Here is a 21,057-nt window from a genome sequence, read left to right as displayed (position 1 = left end):
CTTTATTTTTGATTTATAAGGAATATACTAAGCCTTGGAGAAATTTTCTTTTAAAAGATACTTTGTTCACAAATTTTGAAAGTGGTTTTATAAAATTTCTAAAAATCCAAATTATTTTATGGTATAAATTTTATAATTTTCGAACTCTTATTTTATTATATATAAATAAATCTTTGAAAATTGTTGCTTGATAATTATCAAATTACATGAATATCCATGCAAACTCTCTTCTATTCAACTAAAGGGCTAAAAAAGACAATTATAACCCCACTAACTCTCATCTTGCTAACCAAATTACTCCTTTGTCCTTGCATACAAAATGGTCTTAGTATGTGGGAAGGTTAATCTTGTCAATTCTCATTTCCACTCACTTATTTCAATCAATCAAAATCATAAAAACCCAAAGTGCAAAGTGTTGTGATCATTCACCCCACTCCACACTCCACCCTCACTCTCTCCTCCCTCCTCCCTCGCCTCTCGGCTTTTTCTCCCTCTCGGCAATCACCATAGCCGAAGCCCCCATCCCCTTTCTTTTCTCCATTCTTTCACTCAAACATCCATCTTATATTCAAGTAATCTTACTCCCTACATGATGTTCATATATATTTCAAAGAGTTTTGAGTAAAAAGTTTAAGTTTTAAGGTTGCATGTTAAGGTTTTAGTTGGAACTCAAAGTACAATCTTGATTCTTATGGATTTAAGGTTGTTTTTGAGAGGACTAGAAGGAATGGTGAAGTGCCAAGTCTTGAGGAAGAAACTCTTGATGTTGAATGGTCATTTCCCTTCCATTTCATTCGGCCATGACCTTAAGGGAGCCGAATGAATGGTCCTTGAGATAATACTTGTTGCTTTGTTCAATTCTTGTATGTTTATGTGGTAATGGCATGAATTTTGTAGTGAAAACTTGATGAAACTCTTTGCATGCTAAGTGATCATCTAGATATAGATTATGCTAGGCTTGCATGTCAATTCCATGATAGAATATATTTAGAAAATATGTTGTTTTGGTTTGTAAAACTCTAAGTTATGGATGCATGTGGATTTCTCTTAGAATGTTAGAAGATTTTGATCATTTGAAAAGATTTTGCTAGTAAGCTTTAATTTCAGTAGGGATAAGGTGTAAATCTTGATTAGTGCTCCTTGATGAATGGCAATAATTCGTGTATATATTTTATAAAAATACACAACTTTTTATTTTCAAAAACTTGATGATTTGTGAGTTGTGAAATGTGATTTCCTTTGTTTTGCCATGATGCACCTTAGGTAAGGATGATCTCCACCAAGATTACTTTGAGTGTAAGGGAGTTAGTTCAGTAGATCACCATGTTTAAGTCTTGGTTTGGGTATTGGGTTGTTGGTGGTTGAGTTTGTCAAGTAAAAACCTTGGAGAAAGGAGAGTCATAGTTTCTGCAGAAAATCAGTTTAGTACCCTAAGGTTTAAAGTGAGTTCTGACCATGTCATTGATGTGCACTTTGAGGCCCAAGCCACCAGAAGTTAGTATTAGGAGTATATAAAAGGTTTTAGGAGTTGGTTGGAGGTTTGCATGTCGTTTGGTTAGGTGCACAAGTGGAATAACAAAATCTGTCCATCAAGGGACAGTTTTGTTGCAACTTAGAAATAGGGAGATTTGACCATGTCATGGGTAGGCCCTCATTAGGCCCTCTTGGGCCTTAGTTAGAGGGAGGGTCAGAGAAGTTTTCCCAACCATGGTTCATTGGATATGAGTTAGAACCATGTGTCACAAGTTAATTCAAGTCAGGGTGTTTTCTGCCCAGAAAAACAGGGGAACCATGGACATTAAGCTTAGTCCCAAGGAGGCCCAAGCCAGGCCCTTGAGCCACATCAAGTTTGGAGATGCCCTAAGGTCAGGAGAGTCTTGTGTAAGAATTATATTTTGAAGGTGAATATAAATTAAGTGCATATAGGCCTAAGTGCTATTCGTGTTTAAATTCGGGTTGTAAAAAGGTTAAGTTGGTGAGAATATATTATAATGAGGATTATTATTATTTATGTAGGATCTCGAGACGAGGGTAAACTTGCCATAAAGGTCGAATGAAGCTTCCAGTTGCTCCTACCAGTCAGACCAGACCAGCCTTTCTCAAGGCAAGTGATTCAACTTGTCTTTCGTATTCACTACAAATAGTTCATATATATTGATGCAACTATCCTGAGTCCTTTTGATATATTTGTATCACGCGTATCTTATGTTTATCTTTGAATCATATAGAAATGCCATGAACCCTCGAGTACGTATTGCAAGTAGTTCAAAAGTCTAATCATGATAGTATGTTAAATTAATTTGAATGCCATGATTAAAATAAAGAGTTGTTACAACACTTGGTCGATCCTCTTGATTAACATGCTAATGATTCCTAAGTATTGATATCTCATCCTGATGCTTGAACCCCTATAGAACCTTACCTTGATACTTAAAAGCCAGACATTCATCAAAGTTGTTCCTAATTGATTGATACCCCTCTTTCCTATCCTAAAGCTTGACAATTCTGATATATCCTGAGTTAAAGATCATTTCTTCATACCTTAACACCCTTAGTATTCATGAAGCTTATCTTCTTGATGTTCTAGTACTTGTACCTTATCGAAAACCATTGTTTTAAGCCTAGTTTGGCATTACTCTTTCATAATATCTAATAGCCTTGCTAAATTTCCTCGTCCAATTTCTTGTATATGGAAACCTTTCAGTTACCCTAATAGAGTAAAGTCTAGTGGATCATGGCCTTGAGATTTTGTGACATATTTCCAGTATTTCAAGTTGATCTATAATCCCTTGATAAAATGTTTATTTTGTCATAAATCGGCATCAGATTTTGAAATAATTAAAATGTGGATTTTTAATCCCTAAGGGGGATAAATGTTTTCTTTGAATAGTAGATCTGGACTGAGATGCAAGTCCTTTCCACACTTATATTAGGCTTAAAAGTTGCCTAGGGATCCCATTAATGTTCTAGAACCCAGCGAGGTTCGGGATTACTTCGCGGCTGATCACCGGCTGTAATCCGTAGCGTTATAAAATGATTTTGATTAAGATATGATTTTGAAAATGTTTTGATACAAGCAAATGATGCCATCACCCAAAGTTTTATCTCTTGTTATTATTGGTTATGTCTTCACATTCTCTAATATATATCTCGATTTATGTTTTGTATCGTATTGTTTAGCACTTGTTGAGCATTTGGCTCACTCCTTGCTTACCCTGATATTATAGCTAGCAGTTATGGTTAGATTCAAGCAGACCGCCCGTAAGACCTGTGACGCTGATGCTTATGTTCGAGCTCAGGTTAAATAAGAGATAGTTTTGTGTGAGGACTCGATATAAAAATCAGTTGTAATAGATGGTAGTGTTGGGCTGTTCCAAACCCTAAACTGTAAGATCTTGGATTCGGTTATATTTACTTTCTTTTAAATATTATAATAGTTATATATTGTGTTTGTTAAGTTGGGGGTGTGACAATACGGGTGATCATCCCGTACCGACCTCCATCTGGTCTTTAAGGTACCTATGACATAATTTCAGCCTTAAACTGGACTAGCCCCGCTAGCCTCTTTGTATGACTGGACTGGTCCCACTAGTCTCTTACGTCTCAATCCAATCCATCAGGAATTCGTTTGGAAAACCTTGTGTTGGAAAAAAATGGTTTTACTAAATTCATTTTATCATTACCGAGAATATGAAATCATTCAGACTCTTCCAAGCCGAAACTCATTCTTAAGTTTAATTTCAAGAATTCAAAGATAGATAAATGAATCAAGGATAAACAAAGTTCAATTCTAGGGATCTTGATCAAATGATCACAAGGTACACAAGTTAGGGAATCATAGCAGTTTTAAGGATTATCATAAATAAGATTATAAAGAAAAGAAGGACTATTACACAAGGGATTCACAAAGGTTCTTATAGGGTTTACAAGAATTCAAGGTATTAAAAGGTGATCAGGATAAGAAAAGGTTACCAAAGGGTTTTAACAATAATCTTATCAATAACAAGTTCACAAGGACAATGACAGGGTATCTCAAGAATCAATAACAGGGGTACATCGCTATAAAAGTTCAATACTCTACATGGCATGAACAATATCCTCTCTATAACAATTTACACAAGTAAGTAGAGTTACTTGCCTGAATTCGCTTTCCTGTTTCATAGAAGTTGAACTACTGCCACCTAGTATACTTTTCCCTTTCCTAGTTTGAATGCCTTCACGCTCCGAATCTACAATCAACAATTAAACCCTAATTAGATTCTCACTCGACGTTCCTAGAACGCTTAACAATTTCCCTTAATCGCCATACCCTAAAAGTATATTTACTCAAATATGATCACACAACACGTTTATACCAAAGCCTATATATATATATATATATATACTCTAGCCATATAGACTTCGAATCACGTATTACGATGCAAATACCATATATAGCATTTAATCTTTGCATATCAAACTCTATACTTGAGTTATCATATCACTTATATAACCTAATATCAAGACGACTCAATCCTTCCTTTTTCATCATTTCATTCGAACCAAAACACTCACATAACTCATATTACTTCTAGAAATTACACATGCATTCATTTAGCAAGGTAATGGAATCAAATCAATCACTTTTATACCTATATTCCATTCGGCTATAACCATAAAACACAACCCAAGAATCAAACATTAACATGTATCACCAAAATCGTATATAAACTTGGGATCAAGTCACCACTCATTCTTTTTAAATCATCTTTTAGCCTAATCACTTACATGCATTTACTATTTTGTCTAAAACCAAATTGAAATCATCCCTAAAGTCCATTTAAACACATCAATCAATCTTAATTCTTCAAGAACAGTCAAGTACATTCGAAATTTTTAAGAATCATAACATACATGCAACCATTTAAGCAATTTTTCTACCAAACACTCTAATTATCTAATAATTTCTAAGGATAAACATCAACAAATCATTTTTATCACAAAAAATCAATTTGATCCTCTAAAAATCAAGAATCCATTTGGGTTTTAAGAAATCATCACATGCAAACATTATTCCAAATCCTTAAATCATCAATTATTCTAATTTCTCACTATTATCCTAAAACAATAACCCGCAATCATTTTAATCAACAAAAATTAACTTAATAACTTTTAAAATCAAACACCAATTCGGTTTTTAGGTAATCACCACATGCAAATATCGAAAATAAGTTTTATGAATGTTAGAGCTCAGTTAGAATATCATCACTCACCACCGGTTCACCGGAGTTCATCACCGGTGGCGGTGGCTTCACAGTGGTGCCCCCACTCGGGGGTTTCTAACCTTCAACCACCAATTTTCACAACAAATTCACACATGCAAGCACATATCATCATTTCAAATCATTTAAAAATCAAAACCCTTTTTGTTCTCATAAGAACCGAATCAAAACCACCAACTTCAACTTCGGATTTTTCAAAAACCTTAGAGATAGCAACATGCATCTATATATCTAGATAGATGAAGCAAAATCTCACATAATCATCGTCTTACAATCGAAAATGATGAAGAATCGATGGAAGGGTTGAAGAGAGAGAAAGTACTGAGAGTGAGAGAGAGAAGACCTGAGAGAGAGAGAAAAAAGAAATGAGAGAAAAAGAGAGAGGTCAAGGTGAGGAAATAAAAGAAAAGGGGTGGGGTGGGGTTTATATATTACCAAGGAAGGGTAATTTAGTAATTAGGGAATTATATCACCAAATCATTCTTTATTTCTTTCCAAAAACGAATTTAATTAGTAAATATATCTCTCGGAAAAGATGGAATTGGTACGATTAATAATTTAATAATGTAGATCTTGAAATTAGCTTTTCAGCCATACTTTCAGAATAATTTTTGAGTGTACGTTTATTTAATACGGATTTTACAAGATTGCGCTCAAAATAGAATTTTAACCCGATAAAATCATTTTAAAATGCACCAATCACGAAATAAATCCGTCTATCATTTTTAGAAAGTCTCTAGGATTATTTTGAAGATAAAAAAACAAATTCCATGATTTGACCTTACTCGAATAATTTTATAAAAATGTATAAAGGTTCAATAATCCTTATTTAATTCAATTAAATCCCTTAAATCTTTTTAAAAATCAACAAATCACGTAATCATGCATACAGACAAAAAAGCACATATATTTACACATCACAACTCATGTCTGATCATGAAATTTCCCCTTTTTATTATTATTCCTCTCTTTGCGTAACGGGTTGCGTTCTGCTGGACGGCCCGACGCTAAGCGTTTCAATTACGCTTTACAATTATCTTTACCAACCGACACGTCACTAAAACATAATACTCACTTAACCATTCCATTTCATATATTAAAACATAGTTTATATTTAAACACTTTAATCCCTTTTTAAGACGGGTTATGTTCTATCTAACGGCCCGACAACACAGCTTAACCCCTAAGCTGACGCATCAAATTGGAACGCATCTTTCTACGCTCCCAGATACTAATATACAACAAGGACAATTATCCAACAAAATCATTTAGTCACATAATTTATAATTACACCTCAAAAATCATACTTTATTCACTTAATTATGACGCGAAATTCTCAGTCGTTACACAAAGTAAGTAAACAAGGATGTTTAAAAACTTATTGATGGATTGTTGTTTCCACCAGAGATATATATAAATGTAGAAGATCTTTGTGATGCAAAAATCATACAGTTGCTTACAAGAGTTTTTACAAACTTAAACTTGAGAGTACTAAAGGATACAACTTATAAATGCTCTCTCGTTCTTACTTGTTTTAATTGTGCCAATTTTCTACACTTATAATTCTTGCTACTCTTGGCTTATATATCACCAAGTTACATGTGAATAAAACAAAACATGAGTCTATCATCTAGGTTTAATCATATGATTCTTCATTTCTCTGTCTAATGCAATCCAGATAGATATGGCAACTTTGAACGTCTTTGTTTTGCATGAAAATGGAAATGCTTCTTGATCTTCATAATCCTGATTACATGCTGCCACATTCCTTTTGTATACAATCAACCCATGTGATTATCAAGTCACTATCAATTCCTATTTGAATTAGTTATCAGTTGAAACTCTATTTGATTATCCGTTGAGACTTTATTTGATTATGCGTCGAGACTCTTTTGGATCATCCGTTGATTGGAACTTGGGTCATCCGTTGAAGCCTTGTAGAAACATCCGTTGAAAGTATTTATATAGCAGTTGACTCAGTTTCACTTATGCAAAATTATAAGGCATCTAATATTTACAATTAGCCAACCTATTTTGCATATCATACTAGAAGCCAACATGACTTAGAATATCCTACAACTTCTGATCCTTCAAGACATTACAGTATACAGGAATGTGCTACAAAAACTTATTTAATCATAAGCTACTCTTTCAACGGATGACAAGTAAGATTATCCGTTGAAAGCTACAATTGTACTTAATTAAATCTACTAAGGTGTTTTGATAAAATATCATCAAGTATACAATATATTCCTAACAATCTCCCCCAATTTATGTCTACTAGAATTATAGGCATAAATTTAAGAGGACTTGATGATAATAAAACACCTTTGTAGATTTAATTAGGGAACAATATTTATCTCTTTATTCTTCCTGCAAGAATTAGCAAGATGATTAGTACTACCACAGTTCAAGCATGTCTTTCTAGGTGTATTGGGAATACTTTTATAAGTACCATATTCATTAACACCTACTTTACCATTCATTTTTTTCCTAGGCTTTTTTCTTTGTCTTTCATGTGTAATTCCTTCAGCTTTTGATTAAGATATTTCTGAGTCATTAAACCAATATTTATTGATCTTGTGTGAACTTGTTCACTCTTATCAGTATTTAAGTTTGATTTAGGTGTTGAGGTTGAACCTACCTCATGAATTGACTTAATAGCATCAACACTTGAATTAAACTTAATGGGCTTCAGCCGAACTTTGTTCAGTATTACCTTATGATCAGTATTTGTTGGTTTAATCTTCTCAGTTTCTTTTTCATTTTTCTTATCAGAATTAGATCTATTTGCATATCCTAATCCTAATCCTAAATAGTCATTTTCTAAAATTTCCTGAGTTGTTTTTTCTGAGTTAGTCCAAAGCTTAATAACATCTCTTTCTTTAGCTAACTCCTTTTCTAGATAAGCATGCTTTTCTAACAGTCTTTCTTTAACATAAACAACATTATCTCTTTCTTTTTGAATTTCTAGCATGGAAAGTAACTCAATTTCTAGGTGATCATTCCTTTTCTTTAACCCAGAGTTTTCACTCTTCATTCTATTATTCTCTAAAGTTTGATCTCTATAACTCACATGCAGAGATTTAAGAAACAATCTTAATTCACAGATATCATCAGTATCAAAAGCAAGTATGCTTTGAGGTACCTTTAATTCAACAGTGTCAGCCTCAGTTTCAGCATTTGCCATGAGGGCATAGTTAACACCACCATCTGAATCTGATGAATCATCCAAATTTTTATTCTTTGTGATCAATGCTTGTTTTTTCTCAGCCTTTAGTTTTCTGCAGGCAGCTGCAAAGTGTCCAATTCCATCACAATTATAGCACATTTCCTTTGACTTGTCAAATTTTCCAGTCTTTGATTCCTTCCGATCAGTATTTCTTCTGTCATTCCTGTTATTAGAGTTTGAGGAACTGGAAACCTTTCTGGAAAACCTTTTCCCTTTCTTGAAGTTCTTGTAGACCATCTTCTTGAAGTTTTTAACCAATAGATCAACCATTTGATCAATGTGTTCATCGTTGTCATGATCACTATTAGTATCTGATTTACTATCAGTGTTTATATCATCAGAGTTTGATGACTCAGTATCGGACTTTGCAATCATAGCTTTTCCTTTGGAGTGACCTTTTATCCTAGCTTTCTCCTTTGGCTTCTCTTCAACTTTAAGTGCAATTGGTCTAGACTTTGATCCCGTTCTCTTGCTTCTTTGCTTCATCTCTAGTTTATAAGTCTTCAACATGCCATAGATCTCATTTAGAGATATTTCTTCGAGTTCATAATTATCCCTTATTGATGTGACTTTAAAGTCCCACTTTTCAGGAGTACAAGTTAAACTTCAAGTTTGAGACCTATTGGTCATATTTCTTGTTGACAAGAGATAAGTCATTTAACAGCTTTTAAAATCTATCATAGATCTCAGTTAAGGACTCATTGTCTCTTGAGTCAAAGTGCTCATATTCCCAAGTAAGTACTGTTCACCTATTTTTCTTGATAGAAGAAATACCTTGACACTTTACTTCTAAAGCGTCCCAAATTTCCTTTATTGTTTTACATCCAATAACCCTGTTGGACATAACACTATCAATACTTCTATGCAAGATATGTCTTACTTTGCATCTTTCATGATTGATGATAGATCCTCTGCGGTATAGTCCTTCTTTGTTTTATCAACCATCTTTTCTTCTTGACCAGCAACTACTACTGCCAACTTCATTGGCGTATGAGGACCATCATAAATCCTGCTTAGATATTCAAGATCTGTAGCTTCCAAACACATGACCATCTTAACCTTCCAGATTGGATATTCATGAATCTTTAGGATAGGAATCTTGATAGCCTTATAACTACTCAAATTATTGTTAATCTGTGGTGTGGTTGGGGGTGATGGATTCTGTTGTGGTTCTTTGTGTAACAACTCGTATATTTTTAGTATTATTTAAATGTGTAATTATGGAACTATTAAATAAATAAAATATGTATATGGATTATGTCAGCAGGTTATTGCTTTGTTATTATGTATATGTGATTACTAGTATATGGGGTTGAATTGCGTTGTTAATTATTAGGTTTTATGATTTTGTTTCACTTTTAAAAGTGATTTTATTGCAGTTTTATTTTTCATAAATATTTGAATTGTCTCTAAAATTGTTTTTATGATTTTATAATTACAATAATTATTTTTGGGATTTTATAAAATAAAGAAATCAATATTTCATTAATTATTTAGCCTGAATGATTTTCTGATGGTATTTTAATGTAAATTCGATATTAAATTCAGAAATATCTCAAAAATTATGAAACTCATATTTATGTAAGTTTGGAATATTCCGAGAATTTTAAAATTATTTTAGGAATTTTCGGGATTAATTTCCTCGCGCGTTGATCCGTTCAATCGTAAATTGCGTGTATAAAATGTGATTCAGAAATGTGTTAAAAAATTATAAAATAATTTATTTTAATAACTTTGAATTATTTATGATATTTTAAAACCATTATGGCAGTTTTTCGGATTAATTTAATCCGCTGAATTTAATCGTTAACTTGTAAGTGTTGTGTTATTTGTTGGGTATTCCAATAAAGTAGTACTAAGAGAATACAAAAGTAGATAGATATGTTTATTCTTATCCCGGTTCTTGTTTTCACTCGATAAAACTCTTGAACCTCTCCTCTTTCTTTATCAGTCTCTAGGCTTCATTGGAATCGGAAGAAGGGGGATTTATCTCTCCTGAGCTCCCAATTTAATTCCTTCGTTTCTTTCTTTTTCCCCTATGCTACGGTTGCTGTTTGCTCTGTTATTCTGGCAAGCTGCCGTCGGTTTGGCTTGGTGGTTGTTCTGGTGGGTTGCCATGTATGTATATACTTGTAAGTATATGTGTATGCGGGTTGTGAGTTCTGATTTTCTATGTGGTCTTTGTTGTTCTGTACTTTTTCTGCCGTTTTCCCCTTATTCTCGGCCGGCACGCGCGTGCTGCCTGTGCGCGTTTTCCGTTGCGTTCCTGTTATGTGTTCTATGTTGTGCGAATTGATTTCGTGATTTTGGATGATTGATTCTTGTAAATCTGATTATTGTTTCTATGATTATACGAATCGATAAATATTGGGTTTTGTAAAATTATGGTGGAATTCGACAGGAAGCCCGTAAGGGTACCGTCGAACTTACATCGTCGTCAGCGATGATATCGTTGAGCTGACGGATTATTGGCGATGATGACTCTTGAGCCAAATAATAATTTATAAATTTATTTTGTAAGTTTCGAAATAAAAAGTAGTAATTAAAATAAGTATCGTTGGATTAGTTAACTTAAACTGTGTTGATTGGGTTGTTGGAATAGTGTCGATATGATATCGAATGGCAGTCTGATAAATAGAGGAGGTGCTGTCCGAATTTCGAGAGATTACTATTTCGAAAACTCGGAAACATATCTTATACTTATCAGACTTATTAATCGAGTCGTTTACTTATATTATTATAGACCGATTGTTTCTCAAATTTAATTTCTGATACGAGTACTAACTTGGATTAGTGTGACCCTCAAATGTGTTTGATTAACCGTTACTCAGATAAACTTACGAACATATGTTGGTCGGTTTATCTTATTAACGATTAATTAAATATAAATTCGGTTCCGCCAATCTAAGTTAAAACTCGGAACCGAGATTCCAAACAGCCAATAATATATAATTTTGTTGGGGATATATATATTGTGAAAAGGAATTCCAAAACCCTATTCTCTGTATCAAGAGTATATGTATTACTTCCTAAAAATAATTATTGAACTGAATTTCAAGTATACGAGCCATATCTATTTTGTATATTTGGTAGTATATATAATTACGAGTCGGGATTCGATATCGACTGGGCAGGTTGTTAGTGAGGATATGTCAAGCATAACTGGGTGTCTAACATAGAGTAGTCCGACTCTGTATGTGCTAGTCGAAGGATTCAAGAATTGACGTTGGACTAAGGTTAACCTAGTGATCAGTCGGCAAGCGCAGCAAGGTTCCAATTGAAGGGCCTGAGTGTCGAGGTCGGATCCAGGATAGTCTAATAGTAAGACGATAAAGCCGAGTGTCCAAATCGATTCGAGGTCAATCAGAGAAAGTTGTAAAGCTCTGCAAGGCAAGTACCCCTGACCATTCCTTTATGGTTCAGTATATATGAATAGCTAGTGTTTTAATCTTATCATGGAACATAAACGTTTTAAGTTACGTATCCCCTGTAGTTGTAAATCACTGTTTTAAACTTGTTTTGGGGAAAAGTGACTTCGAAGGGTCTCGAATGAAAATGATTTGTGAACTGGATTTTTACGTGTGCTGTTAAAATGAATGGTTTTGAAATGAGATAGGTACAAGTGTTTTGAAAACTGGATAAAACAATCAGATATGGGATACATAGGGGCCAAAGTAGGCCTATTGAGGTGGTGTAAGAGTCTAATTCAGTTGCGCGCACTATATAACCGATTAGTCCAGCAGGTTAGAGACCTAACTAGTCTCTGAGTTCCGGAACAGGTTTATGGGATGGCAGTTAGAGTCGTCTGGTGTTGATAGCCTGATCAACTATCTTCACATATCCACTACGTATCTGATTTGGCTTTGTGGTTCCCGTAACAGAACAAGTGGTTTATACAGTGGATTTGGAAATGAAAATGGCATGTTATAATTAAACTCCGGTATTTGTACACAGCACACTACTACGTTTGTTTCATGCTAGTTTTGAATATCCAATTTATGAATGTTAATACATGTTTTACTTGTTCTCCAACGAGATATGAATTCTGTTCCTATAACTGTTTTACTACAAATTGTTGCGCTTTTTATTCATATAGTGGTACTGCTGAGCAATTCGATTGCTCACTCTTGCAGAATATTTTATATGTATTGCAGATGCCTAGGAGATTCTTCTGTGGTAGTCAGGGCAGAGTTTCAGTTCCTTTCACGTCGGGCTCCTCTGAGGTAGTTGTGTTGGACCAAATATGGTCTATTGAGTTGTTGTATTAAGTTAGTTGTCAGGATTGTAAAAAGGTAAATTGGGTTGTGATAGTTGTGTAGCCTAAATCACACTTAAACCTGGAAAAGATCTTGGTAAAGGGGTCGTAATTATATTTTATCATTGAATTGATTATACTATGGTTGTTGTTGTTGTTGATGACGTCAACTCCTGACCCCGGGGTTAAGGCCGTCACACTTTGTATGCCATAAAAAATTGATTTTTAGATCTTAAACTGTTTGTATATCAACGGCAAGATCTGATACCAATTGTTAAGTTCGTAATACAACTCTAGAGGGAGGTGAATATAGTTTATGCAAACAATTCGATAAATCTTAACATAATCAACAATTTTATATTAATTAGATAAAAATTGTTACAAAAGTACTCTCTCAAAAGGATGAACAATTATCCCTGAGAGCTACTAGGTATGAATTCGTTACACCTATAGTGTAAACCTAATACTCCCTTCGTCCCTAAAAACGTTTCATATTTGTGTTAGACACGTTTGCCAATGCACACTTTTGATTGTTAATATCTTTAATTTTATATTAGTATTAAATATAAAAATTTCATTGTATTAAAATACTCATAAATACGAATCCAACAAAATCACTCATGACTCTATTTGATTTTATAGATTAGACATAAATTAGTAGTTAATCGCTTATCATGAACAGTACAAAAAGTCAATATAGGAACATCATTTTGGGACGGAAGGAGTATATGCTTATATATTGCACAGTTACACAATAAAAAAGGAATCCCCTTTTGATACTCATTTCGTCCCAAAATGTTATTCCCCTTTTGACTTTCTGTACTATTTGTGGTAAGCGATTGACTTCTAATTTGCGTCTAATTTATAATATCAAACAGAGTCATAAGTGATTTTGTTAGATTCGTATTTATGAGTACTTTAATACAATAAAGTTTTTATATTTAATACTAATACGAAATTAAAAATATTAACAATTAAAAATGTGCATTGACAAACGTGTATAACACAAACAATAAACGTATTTAGGACCATTCAATCCAATTGCCGCAGCCCGCAAGGTATTGGAGAAAAACGGTACTATGTCATTATGAAAAGGATTAGTAAATTACTAGTAGCATGTTAAAGTTTGATTACTTAAAACAGGAATATAATGAGATTGGATTAGAAAATCTGTTTCAACTTACAAGTTCCCCCACACAAATCTAATCTAGTTAACAAATAGTTAAGACTGGAGTACGCATTACGATATGCTGCATCACTTTCCACGGAGTTTACTGACGCTGATCTCCAAATCTTCTCTCCCCGAAACCATGTCTATTCAAATTTCCTGCAAAACCATAACCATGAGTAGTTTCGAATTTTGAATTTTGAAATTCTGAAAATCAGGCACATTGCCGTCAGGATGCACACATTAAACAAAAGATACAAAAGGTCTCCGGGCCTCAGGGGTGTCCCGTGCCTCAGGAGTACCTTTTTTTCTCAACGGAAAATTCATGTTTGAGTTCGGATATACAAAGGGACCAATTTTGTAAGTAATGACATCTACGATTTGACATTTAAAACTTTTCTTAATCAACAAAGGATTGGTACATTAGTCAAGTTCTTTTCGGCCAAGCGGAGGCTAAGAGTTTGACTCTGGGCTTGTATAATTAATTAACAAAAAAAGAAGAAGAAGATAACTTGCATGCGCAACGGGACTAATGTAAAGGACTTCAAATAAAAGAATAACAAAAACACATACCCTGAGACTGAGGTGCACAATCTGGTGGATCTTCAAAGAGTGAGAGAGAAAGCTGTTTATGAGCAAGTCCAATATCAAACAAAATGACACCAGACAATGGATCATCTAAAATGATATCTAAAACTGGTAACCATAAGAAAAGCTCTTCTTGAGAAAAGCCTTCAACTCCCGTGAGCCCCCCATAAGTTAAGTTACCTCTAACAACACTTTCATAATAAGCCATTGTATCAAACTTTGCTAAACATGGGCTTTCTAAGTAGACTTCAAGAAGGCCTGTTTCGGATATTGTGTATGATTTTACATCTTTCGGAAACAAACCACCAGGCAACCCATTTTGCCTGAGGAAATCATGGATTGATAAAGCATTGGAATGAGAAGGATGAAACAGAGAGAATAAGGTTAGAAGAAATGCTGGTAGTGAGAATAAAAGGAGTATGAAACTAAAGGTTGCCATGTATGAATGAGGTGAGAAATTAAACAAGTTGAGAGGTGTTAAGAAAATGAAGTGTTTTGCTTGGGGGGTTTGGAAAATGTAAAGGGTTTTGGGAAAGTAGATAGACTGTTTTCTCAGGCTGGAGTAATATATTTTGTATTTTATTCAAAATTAACAATTGATTTTTTTTTTCAAAGAAGATATTTTCATTGTCTTTTTCTTTTTTAATAATTATCGTGTGTGTTTCTAGAAGCAATAATATAAACTAAATATTCAAGCTTGATTTCGTGAATAAATGTTATTTATTCTAGCTTTTTTAACAAATTTTAGACCAACATTAATTTCCCTAATAATATATATCACAACATTTGAATTCACTAAGATTAGAAAACATAGAAACAAATAAAGAGAAAATCATTCTAGAATACTTATAAAAATAAGGTAATAAAGTTTAGGAATATATTTACTTATGAAAATTAAAAACCACTATAAATTTAACATTTTCCTTAAATTTACATCCATGTCCCACTTCCAAATTTTCCATCTTTTGTTTTTGTTATTCTAGTTCCTATCGCATCACCACTACTGGGGAAGTTGTAAGTTGATGTTGTATACATAAAAAGTTAAACGAAAGAGTAAATGGTGATATTTAAATGTGTTAACATCGGAGACTGTGACGAGACACCAAATAGTCAATTAGCCCACTAAACATTCCAGAGCTAAGGTTAAAGTAGAAATTCGGTGAAGCAATAATGCTCGATTATGAAAGTTAAGCGGTGGGTCTCGATCCTTCCAAAAGAAAGTAACACGTAGCTCAAAGACAAAAACATCACAAGTAGTCCCGTAAATAAAGAGAAGAAGTCAAGGCTTTGTTTGAAAAACTAACACAGAAGCTATGGCAGAAAAAAAGCTGTTGAAACAGTGGGTTCAAATGTTTAAATCCACCCGTGATACAAATACAAGGACGGTCTTGGCACACGTTGATGTGAATGTGGGGCTATTAATATTTATTATTCAAATATTAATAAAAAAAACCTATTTTTATGAAAATTAGTGACTACTGTGTGCCATTAATTACACCATAGAAAATCCCATACAAGTAACTACTCGCTCAAAGCCAATATGCAAATACTAACTTCAATGAGAAAGAAAGGTGCTAGAATTTAGAAATATTATCGACTTTGCTGCTTTAAGATGAATTGCAATGATTGTACTGCATCCATGGGAAACTTCAATTATGTAGCTTAATAATGAATTTGAGACACAAGCGGAAGACCAGGTCCAGTGGCGGGTCATTTCTCACTTCTCACTTCTCACTTCTCACTTCTCACTTCTCACTTCTCACTTCTCACTTGCACATTCTTGCCACCTCACACCCAAATTGTTTTATAATATATATTTAATATAATGAATTTAACTTAAATTTTTTAAATTTAATTTATTAGTAAAAATATTTTAATAATTCTATTTTTATTTAAACTTAATTTTATTTAAATTTAATTTAATATTAATTTAAACTTAATTTAGTTTAATATTTTAATTTTAAAAATATTATTAAAATAAAACACATGTCTCATAATTAAAATGCATCATATTATTAAAAACATGAAATAAAAATACAGCACACAACAAAATATTAAATTTAAACATTACAATTAAAAAAAACTTAACGATTATTATGAAACTGCGTAATATGCTCAACCAAGTCATTTTGTAGCTGACGAGTAAGATATGAGAATTGAGTATTTATAAAAAAAAATTATCATTAGAAATATATACGTTAGAAATATTAACGTTAAGTTAGAAAGTAAGCTAAACACAAAAAAAAACGAAAAAGCAGACTATATATGCAAGTGGTGTCTGCGCTGTGGGGTCAATACAGATTAAAAAAAAGGATTAATCAAAAGGGACAGTCCCACCAAACAGGGACCGCCCATTTCACTTCAACACAATACAATGTAAAGAGAGTCTCATTTCATAATTTTTTGCCATTTTGTGTGGCCCGGGAAAGAGTTGGGACCGCGTTGCCCATGTTCTGAGCACTTTGTTCTCCACTTACAAGTTATGATGTGATTGATGTTATAAAAAATCTTCTCCTGAAAAACATTAATAAACTTTTTATTTATTTTTATACTATATTATAATCCAATTTCTAAAATTTGATTACCCATATTAATTATGTTATTTCTTATTCCGATTAGTTAATGATTTGTTGTTACTATCTAATCAAAAGTTCACGGTTAATTTTGATTAGGTGATGAGGAATTGAGGATGATACGTAGGTACATGTGTCATGATTTTCATACTTTCGGGGATAAGTAAGATGGAGTAGATGACAAGTAGGTTATGATGGGGATGCGTGAAACTGGATCGGGGCAGGAGGATACAAGAGTTTTTGTCATAGAAGAAGATTCATATAAGTGAAAGGGTCGTTGGGCGTATATTGGGGGGGGCAATTTCGGGTTCTAGGTCGGATTCGTGTCGGGATGAATGTACCTGAATTTCTTTGTTAGATATATTTGATAATGTCATGGCTAATATAATTTATGTTTAGATTTTAGATCTTACTTAACAGGACAAATCAGTACTTAACTGTTGATCAGTACTTATACTGGAAGTCAAGACTTAAGGATATCAGTACTTATATTATCAGGAGATAATCATCAGAAGTTAGATATCAGAACTTAAGTGCTGAAGGACGATCAGATAAGGACAGTAGCTGATTAAAGGAAAGAAGATCAAGATAAACATAAGAAGAGATATGCATGAAGAAGGAGTTCCGTGAAGAATGGAATACTTGGAAGAAAAGATATCTGATTGATATGTTTTAGGAAGCAGAATTATATTCCATATCAATTAGCGATTATCTTGTAACTGTGTAGTATATAAACACAGACATAGGGTTTACACTATAAGTGTTATCATATTTAAGAAGATTATTCATTGTAACCCTAGCAGCTCTCGTGATATTTGTTCATCACTGAGAGGTAACAGTTCCATACTGTAACAGAGTTTATTGTTTCAATAAAGTTTGTTTTCTGTTACTTAATATATTAAAGTTCGATTTGATTGTATTATACACTGTATTCACCCCCCTCTACAGTGTGTGTGACCTAACAAGTGGTATCAGAGCTAATCTGTTAACACATATACAGTTAAAGATCCAAACACAATCATGTCTGACACAGAAACTCCAACTAAGCCTACCAAAACTGAAGAACCTCCAAAGACACAAATTCAAAGTCGGTATGAGACTATCAGAGTTCCCATACTGAGACCATCTGAATATCCCATATGGAAGGTAAGGATGACCATGTTCCTGAAAGCAACAGATCCAGAATACCTTGATAGAATCAAGGAAGGGCCTCACAAACCAACCAAGCTCGCAGTTGCAGTTGCAGGTGAAGCAGCAAAGACCGTACCAAAGGAGAAGAGTGATTATACTGCTGAAGATATAACATCAATTGCTAAGGATGCTAAGGTACGACACTTACTGCATAGTGCCATTGATAATGTAATGTCAAACAGGGTAATCAACTGCAAGACTGCTAAGGAGATATGGGATACTCTGGAAACAAGGTGTTAGGGAACTGACACAATTAAGAAGAACAGGAAGACAATACTCACTCAAGAGTATGAACATTTTGACTCAAAGACTAATGAGTCATTGAATGATTTATATGATAGATTTGTCAAACTTTTGAATGATTTGTCATTGGTTGATAAAGAGTATGATCTTGAAGATTCAAACCTTAAATTCTTGTTAGCTCTTCCTGAATGCTGGGATTTGAAGGCAACGACAATAAGAGACAACTACAATCTTGATGAAACAACTCTTGATAAAATCTATGGAATGCTCAAGACTCATGAACTTGAGATGGAACAAAGAAGCAAGAGGAAAGGAGGAAAGTCAAGGACAGTTGCTCTTAAGGCTGAAGAAGAATCCCCCAAAGCAGCTTCCTCAAGGAAAGACAAGGGTAAAGCTCTTTTCATAAAGTCTGAAACTGAGTCATCAAGTTCTGAAAGTGATGATGACTCAGATTCTGAAAGCTTGCCTGAGACTGATGCCGATGAGGAGATGATGAAGCTGTGTGCTCTTATGGTGAAAGGAATCACAAAGATTGCATACAGGAAGTCCAGGAAGGGAAAGAAGTTTTCCAGGAAAGGCATAAGTTCTGATAAGAAGAATTTCAGAAGATCTGAAGGCAGAGGAGGAAAGTCTGACAGAGGAGATTATACAAATGTTAAATGCTATAACTGTGGTGAAAAAGGCCACATATCTCCTGATTGCAAGAAAGCAAAGGGTGACAAAGGCAAGGCTCTTGTCACAAAGCAGAAAAGCTGGACAGACACCTCAGACTCTGAAAGTGAGGAGAACTATGCATTGATGGCAAATGCTGATAAAGAAAGTGCTGAGAGCAGTTCTGAAGCTGCTGAAACAAAGGTACCTCAGACTACTTATGCTTTTCATACTGATGATATTAATGAGTTGAGAAGATATCTTAAAACCATGTTTGTTAGTTATAGAGATCAAACTTTAACATGTGAAATATTAACTTCTGAAAATCTTGCTTTTAAGAAAAGAAATGATTTCTTAGAAAAAGAGTTAGTCATGTTCCATCAAACTCAGAAGGATAAAGATGATGTTTTTTATGTTAGGGATGAAGTGCTAAAAATGAATGAATCTCTAAAAACTGAGTTAGAAAAGGAAAGAGAGATTATCAGGACTTGGACTAACTCTGGCAAAATAACTCAAAATTTGCTAAGTAGTGGAAACTGGAAATAGGGCTTAGGTTATGGAGAAGATAAGAATGATAAAGGAACTGAAGAGATTAAACCTGTTGTTAAACAAAAGCCAAAGTTAAAACCTGTTAAGTTTGTAACTGTAAAGTCTGAAAATGAGAAATCAAAAGTTAAAAAGGAATTAACTTCTGATAAACTAAAACAGGAAAAGACAGCTGAAGTGAACATAGGCTTAATGACAAAGAAGCAGCTTAAGCATAAGCTGAAAGATGTTAAGAATGCAAACAAGGTAAAATCACCTAGGAAAAATAGGAATGGAAAGGACGGTGTGAATAAAAGCAATGATCATAAACCTGTTCCTGATGCTCCTAGGAAAACATGTCATAACTGTGGAAGTTCTAACCATCTGGCTTCTTTTTGCAGGAAGAATAAGAATATTAACTCATTACCTTCAAAATCAGGAGTTAAGAGTCAGTATGTTAGATACAAACCACAAAATCCTTGTTTTCATTGTGGTAGTTTATGGCATTCCATTTATACTTGTAAGGAATATCATAGTCTGTACTATGATTATTATCAAATAAAACCTTCTTTGAAGAAAGTTTCCATTGTTCTTTCTAGTGTAAATTCTGATTCAAAGTCTGATAGTGTAAGTTCTGATAAGAAAAATGTTAACATAAACTCTGATGCTAAATCCACTGCAAATGTTAACAAACTTAATAAGGCCAAAGGATCCAAGCAAGTCTGGGTCCTTAAAACTAATAATTAGTGGTCTTTGTGATTGCAGGGCAACAGGAAAAATATTCTAGTTCTGGACAGTGGATGTTCAGGATATATGACTGGAAATAAGGCCCTGCTATCAGACTTTGTGGAGAAAGCTGGCCCAAGTGTTTCTTATGGAGATGGCAACATTGGAAAAACATTGGGATATGGCAATATCAATCTTGGAAATGTCATAATTAAAGAAGTAGCTCTGGTCTCAGGACTTAAACACAATCTGCCGAGTATAAGTCAAATCTGTGACAGAGGTTATCATGTTGATTTCTTTGAAGAACACTGTGAAATTGTGAGTAAATCTAAAGGTAAAGTTGTTCTGAAAGGATACAAGCGGGTAACATTTATGAAACTAAGCTTTTAACAAGTACTGATGGTTCTGCAATTTGTCTGATGAGTAGAGCATCAATTGAAGAAAGCTGGAATTGGCACAAGAAACTCTCTCATTTAAATTTCAACAATATAAATGAACTGGTCAAGAAAGATCTTGTGAGAGGATTGCCAAAGTCAGTATTTGCTCCTGATGGTCTTTGTGATTCATGTCAGAAGGCCAAACAAAGAAAATCTTCATTCAAGAGCAAGACTGAATCATCAATTCTTGAGCCTTATCATCTACTA

At 33.8% G+C, this 21,057-nt stretch overlaps 1 protein-coding gene across 1 annotated transcript; it reads right to left on the bottom strand.

The window, feature by feature from the left end:
- Nucleotides 1-13,873: 13,873 nt before the first annotated feature.
- LOC141682632 (uncharacterized) lies at nt 13,874-15,048 on the bottom strand. The gene is made up of 2 exons (XM_074487337.1): nt 14,490-15,048; nt 13,874-14,075 (listed from the first exon to the last, which is right to left on the bottom strand). Exons 1-2 carry the CDS (start codon nt 14,941-14,943, stop codon nt 14,020-14,022), a joined length of 510 nt encoding a protein of 169 aa, XP_074343438.1. The 5' UTR covers nt 14,944-15,048; the 3' UTR covers nt 13,874-14,019.
- Nucleotides 15,049-21,057: the final 6,009 nt, after the last annotated feature.

The sequence above is a fragment of the Apium graveolens genome, chromosome 9 (genome assembly GCF_009905375.1).
Source record: "Apium graveolens cultivar Ventura chromosome 9, ASM990537v1, whole genome shotgun sequence".
Lineage (NCBI taxonomy): Eukaryota > Viridiplantae > Streptophyta > Magnoliopsida > Apiales > Apiaceae > Apium > Apium graveolens.
Note: the sequence above shows the minus strand (reverse complement) of the source record. Positions and strands in the feature narration are given on the sequence as shown.

Excerpts from the sequence above, each read along its gene's own strand:
- LOC141682632 (XM_074487337.1), bottom strand. The coding sequence starts at position 14,943 with ATGGCAACCTTTAGTTTCATACTCCTTTTATTCTCACTACCAGCATTT. Across the intron at positions 14,076-14,489 it reads TTGTGCACCTCAGTCTCAGG|GAAATTTGAATAGACATGGT; the intron begins GTATGTGTTTTT and ends ATGGTTTTGCAG.